The sequence below is a fragment of the Brienomyrus brachyistius genome, unplaced genomic scaffold (assembly GCF_023856365.1).
Source record: "Brienomyrus brachyistius isolate T26 unplaced genomic scaffold, BBRACH_0.4 scaffold184, whole genome shotgun sequence".
In the NCBI taxonomy this organism is placed as follows: Eukaryota; Metazoa; Chordata; class Actinopteri; order Osteoglossiformes; family Mormyridae; genus Brienomyrus; species Brienomyrus brachyistius.
This window is the reverse complement of record NW_026042459.1, coordinates 262,501-268,624: the sequence shown is the minus strand read 5'-3', so window position 1 is coordinate 268,624 and position 6,124 is coordinate 262,501. Positions and strand designations below refer to the sequence as shown.

The following is a 6,124-nucleotide window of genomic DNA, read 5'->3' as shown; positions in this document are numbered from 1 at the left end:
AACCCCATCTGCCTTTGTACCCTAATCTTATACGTGGATCGGACTTTAAGGGAACGCGGTTCCACGTGTATTCTGTTTACTGTACGAAAAACTTCCAATAACTCCCCCCCCCAAAGGAATGTATGCCGGCCATGCACCTCCCCTGGCGTTCGTAGTGGACGGGGTTGCCTGCGATCCCGCCCGTCGATCGCGACCCTGTATGTGTGTGTCTGTCTGTCTGTGTGTGCGCGTGTGTGTGTGCGTGTGCGCGCCCGCGTTTGCGAGGCCGGCCGACTTGCGTGCGAAGAGCTCGCCTTGTCATTCAGAGGAATCCGCCACCTGAAACACAAGGAAGTGGAGGCGACCCGGGCTGCTATAAAGCATCCAGCACATCTGCCGTCTGACACGAAACAGAAATACTCACTTCGAGTTTTTATTTTAACCAACCAAAAACATTCCTATAAATCCACACTGAAACTGCACAGGGACAGATAAACATTAATAGAGCTTTTAGGTAAGTGATTTGTTATGTGCGTTATCCATAGCTAATGTTTTTGGGAAGTGACATGCGGAGTGTGTAACATTTTATAATTGCTGATTTAACTGTAGTATTGTAATAATACTACATTAATAAGTATAGTAATACGTCTGTGCGTCTGCATGTCAGTGTGACGGTATTCGTACCGTTTGTGGAATTGCTGTTGGTGCTGTTGGTAAATAATGGTTAATACTTAGTCCATATGCTTCGGGAAATTGCAAATACAAACTAAGATATTAATATTTTAATGCATTCAGTATAATTTCTTTTGCTAGTGATTTAGCTAATAGATACAAGCATGAATGCCCTCCTTTTAGACGTGATTGCCTGTTGCTGGCGTACTTTACAAAAGTGTGAAAAGCCCGCCGACTTTGTCTTTTCTGTTAAAAATATTTCTAATTTTCCGGCTTTAGGGCACCTGTCACCGCCCCCCTCCCTGAGCGCGAGAGCATGATCCCGCCGGGAGACTGCATGTATGCCGGCCGCAAGCGACGCAAGCCGGTTCAGAAACAGTTAAGTATCCATGAAATTACCCTGTATCATCATTACAAATAACGATTCAATCATTCCAATTAATTTCAAATCAATACAGCTGCAATTTCAAATTTAATCAACTTTATCATATTAACTCAGTCAGATTTATTGAGTTATTCCTAAACAAAGATACTCAGGCTACATTTTTCAACATATTCAATAAATATTTAAATTCATTTTAATGAGTGCATATTTTGTTCTATATTTGTGGATAAAAATACTCCTCATTCCTCCGTTTTGTTTTATAAATTAACCAGGTTGAATACTGCAAAAAAGCATTATGATATTTCAAGCATAACTTTTGGTGGAATTTGATGGAGTCAGAACACGAATTCTTATCCACTGCGTAAAAGTGATTTATGTAATAATTTTCAGATGTTGACTAAATTTGCATAATTCTAAACAAGTTTAATTTTGTAACTGCAGGGAAGTCAATGGTAGCTTGAATTGCAATATAAAAATGGTCTTATGCCTAAAATATTTTTCCTGTTGATATGTATTTCACTGATGAATTACTTGATGTGACTTCATGCTGTACTTTAATATATGACACTTTTTATTTGCAAATAAACATCTAAATAACTGGAAAATAAAAACAGTGGTAAGAAACCCAGATAAAATGTGTTGCGTTCAGTATTTTGAATATTGAAAGCAAATCTTTTATTCTCTTTTTACACCAAAGAGAATGTAACGTAATTGTTCTGTTTTCACGTCAAAAGTTACAGCGTTCCGAATAAAAGCATAAGTTCAATATGATCAGGGCTCCAGAAATGGAAGAAAGTCACAGCTATATAATATTAGTGGAAATAGAAGATGCTGTATGTTGATGGTGAGTTAAGACATTTTAGAATATCTGAATGATTCACTTGAAAACCTTTAATTTAGATAAAATGCTGGTGTGTGATTAGATGGCTGTCTCTCTCGCACGTGAAGATACTAAGAAAAGATGAAATGGGCCGACAGTTGGACCTGCAGACACCAGAGCCAGGAAATGAAAGTCACACTCCCCGTTTATTTAAAGATGGGGGGTGGGGGCGGGGGGGGGCGCCACTGTGGCTAGCTGGGGGAAACCGTCCCCACAGGATCAGGACCGCTGTGTTCGAGCCGTACTGGTGCTGCACTGGGAGGACCGACGCTTTCTGTGCTGCCCTGGCAGGATTGTTTGAAAGCTGCTATTCATGCGGTTCACCCCTTTAAGTTTTGCTTATTTGTTGGTCCCCACAGATGCAAAGTCATTTTCACTGCTGGTATTTCTCTGACTGGAGCTGTTAGGAGTTGCTGTCACGTCCTGCTCGTCTGACTCTCCCGTGTTCCACGCCCCCTCGCTACCTCGTGTGGACTCCCGGTGTTCTCACTTGTGTCTAGTTGTCGTTAATCAATTCTATACATTAAATGCTTCCAAGACTGTCTTACCCTCTCTGGTCATTGACGTTCGTGTTTGTATCGCTGTCCTGTGCTTTGGTGATTAAACCGCCATTCACCCGACTTCACTGCTTTCTGTGCTACTTCCCTGGACATAATCTGTAACAGCTGCGTTTTGTACCAGTGGACAGATCAGGCTTCTTAGATCCAATGTGGACCAGCCAGCTTTCTGGTTACTAGCTAGTGAGTACACCTAACTATCCACTATGATTCTTTGGCACTTCAAACGTCGAATTATTCATGTCATTCATGAGTCTGTTAAATAGGTAATTTATGGTAAAGTAAAGTAACTATGCAATAAGATAAGATAATCCTTTATTAGTCCCACAAGTGGGAAATTTGCATAGTTATGGCAGAAAGTGGACAGTACAAGAATTGGCTGGCATGTGTGGCTGCTGTTTAAAAAGATGTGTTTGGAACAGTGGGGTTGCGTCCACATAAAATTAAAATGCCATAATATTCTGGATAATTCCCCAGCTGTAAAATGGTAAAGGTCAAAGGTCACCCTCTGGCCTGCTTCCATTGGCTGCTGTGACAGAACACAGCCTGGAGGATGCTGGGATGTCCCTGACCCTGTCTCAGCACCATGTCCTCTTATTGTGCCAAGAGGGGCTGTGGTCACCAACCGGCTTTTGCTGCTTCTGTCGTCAGGAAGCCGCAAGCAGGAAGTCAGAAATCCAACCCTTCGAAGAGGCACCGCGACCGGCTGAATGCCGAGCTGGATCGCCTGGCCGGCCTGCTGCCCTTCCCCCCCGATGTCATCTCCAAGCTGGACAAGCTGTCCGTCCTACGGCTCAGTGTCAGCTACCTCCGGGTCAAGAGCTTCTTCCAAGGTAGGTGTCTGTGTACTGACTTATTTCGCTGACACTCTCATCTAAAGTGACACATGCATTTTGAGAGAGCGCAGTTGGTCAGAGTATCTTAGGGGTTAAGGGCCGATTGGTGAAATCACTATGCTTAACGCAGGATTTGAACTAGCGACTCTCTGATGACCACCTCCCTGGACACCCCTTGCTGTTGACACCCCTCCTTGGACACTCCTTGCTGTTGATACCCCTCCCCGGACACCCCTTGCTGTTGATACCCCTACTTGGACACCCCTTGCTGTTGATACCCCTCCTTGGACACCCCTTGTTGTTGATACCCCTACTTGGACACCCCTTGCTGTTGATACCCCTCCTTGGACACCCCTTGTTGTTGATACCCCTCCCCGGACACCCCTTGCTGTTGATACCCCTCCTTGGACACCCCTTGTTGTTGATACCCCTCCCCGGATACCATTTGCTGTTGATACCCCTCCTTGGACACCCCTTGCTGTTGATACCCCTCCTTGGACACCCCTTGATGTTGATACCCCTCCCCGGACACCCCTTGCTGTTGATACCCCTCCTTGGACACCCCTTGCTGTTGATACCCCTCCTTGGACAGCCCTTGTTGTTGATACCCCTCCCCGGACACCCCTTGCTGTTGATACCCCTCCTTGGACACCCCTTGATGTTGATACCCCTCCCCGGACACCCCTTGCTGTTGATACCCCTCCTTGGACACCCCTTGCTGTTGATACCCCTCCTTGGACAGCCCTTGTTGTTGATACCCCTCCCCGGACACCCCTTGCTGTTGATACCCCTCCTTGGACACCCCTTGATGTTGATACCCCTCCCCGGACACCCCTTGCTGTTGATACCCCTCCTTGGACACCCCTTGCTGTTGATACCCCTCCTTGGACAGCCCTTGTTGTTGATACCCCTCCCCGGACACCCCTTGCTGTTGATACCCCTCCTTAGACACCCCTTGTTGTTGATACCCCTCCCCGGACACCCCTTGCTGTTGATACCCCTCCCCAGACACCCCTTGTTGTTGATACCCCTCCCCGGACACCACATGCTGTTGATACCCCTCCCCGGACACCCCTTGCTGTTGATACCCCTCCTTGGACACCCCTTGTTGTTGATACCCCTCCCCGGACACCACATGCTGTTGATACCCCTCCCCGGACACCACATGCTGTTGATACCCCTCCCCGGACACCCCTTGATGTTGATACCCCTCCCCGGACACCCCTTGCTGTTGATACCCCTCCTTGGACAGCCCTTGTTGTTGATGCCCCTCCCTGGACACCCCTTGCTGTTGATACCCCTCCCTGGACACCCCTTAATGTTGATACCCCTACTTGGACACCCCTTGCTGTTGATGCCCCTCCCCGGACACCCCTTGCTGTTGATGCCCCTCCCTGGACACCCCTTGCTGTTGATGCCCCTCCCTGGACACCCCTTGTTGTTGATACCCCTCCCTGGACACCCCTTGTTGTTGATACCCCTCCCTGGACACCCCTTGTTGTTGATACCCCTCCCTGGACACCCCTTGTTGTTGATGCCCCTCCCTGGACACCCCTTGTTGTTGATACCCCTCCCTGGACACCCCTTGTTGTTGATACCCCTCCCTGGACACCCCTTGCTGTTGATGCCCCTCCCTGGACACCCCTTGTTGTTGATACCCCTCCCTGGACACCCCTTGTTGTTGATACCCCTCCCTGGACACCCCTTGTTGTTGATGCCCCTCCCTGGACACCCCTTGTTGTTGATACCCCTCCCTGGACACCCCTTGTTGTTGATACCCCTCCCTGGACACCCCTTGTTGTTGATACCCCTCCCTGGACACCCCTTGTTGTTGATACCCCTCCCTGGACACCCCTTGTTGTTGATACCCCTCCCTGGACACCCCTTGCTGTTGATGCCCCTCCCTGGACACCCCTTGATGTTGATACCCCTCCCCGGACACCCCTTGCTGTTGATACCCCTCCCCGGACACCCCTTGCTGTTGATACCCCTCCCCGGACACCCCTTGCTGTTGATACCCCTCCCTGGACACCCCTTGCTGTTGATGCCCCTCCCTGGACACCCCTTGCTGTTGATGCCCCTCCCTGGACACCCCTTGTTGTTGATACCCCTCCCTGGACACCCCTTGTTGTTGATACCCCTCCCTGGACACCCCTTGCTGTTGATGCCCCTCCCTGGACACCCCTTGTTGTTCATACCCCTCCCTGGACACCCCTTGCTGTTGATGCCCCTCCCTGGACACCCCTTGCTGTTGATACCCCTCCTTGGACACCCCTTGCTGTTGATACCCCTCCTTGGACACCCCTTGCTGTTGATACCCCTCCTTAGACACCCCTTGCTGTTGATACCCCTCCTTGGACAGCCCTTGTTGTTGATACCCCTTCCCGGACACCACATGCTCTTGATACCCCTCCCCAGACACCCCTTGTTGTTGATACCCCTCCCCGGACACCACATGCTGTTGATACACGGAGCCTGACCTTATTGTAATACCCGCATACACTGTTTTGCGAACACTGGTGAACAAAGCAGTTAAATTGTGACCAGTGTTTGGAAACACTAGATGTTTCATGGACAATCTTGCAATAATGAAAAGATGGAGGCTGCCCATTCCCATACAGGACTTTCATGGAGAGCTTCCAGAACACCAGCTGGTGTCATTACAGCCCAGATGCCCCCCAGTGTCATGTTTGGGGGCCTTTGTCCTGGCAGTTTGCAGTCCCGACGCGGTTTGTGATCTCACACTTTGCAGAAGCAAGTCTTTTCACCTGCCTGTCAGTTATACGGCAATCCAAAGGCCGCTGAGATCTTTCGA

At 49.0% G+C, this 6,124-nt stretch overlaps 1 protein-coding gene across 1 annotated transcript in view; it reads left to right on the top strand.

The window, feature by feature from the left end:
* Nucleotides 1–318: 318 nt before the first annotated feature.
* Nucleotides 319–6,124, top strand: part of LOC125728180 (uncharacterized) — a 56,375-nt gene continuing 50,569 nt past the window's right edge. The window contains exons 1-3 of the mRNA XM_049005243.1: nt 319–493; nt 931–1,029; nt 3,125–3,306. Of these exons, the coding sequence (XP_048861200.1) occupies nt 968–1,029; nt 3,125–3,306 (244 nt within the window). The 5' untranslated portion in view covers nt 319–493; nt 931–967. The remainder of the gene's footprint in view (nt 494–930; nt 1,030–3,124; nt 3,307–6,124) is intronic.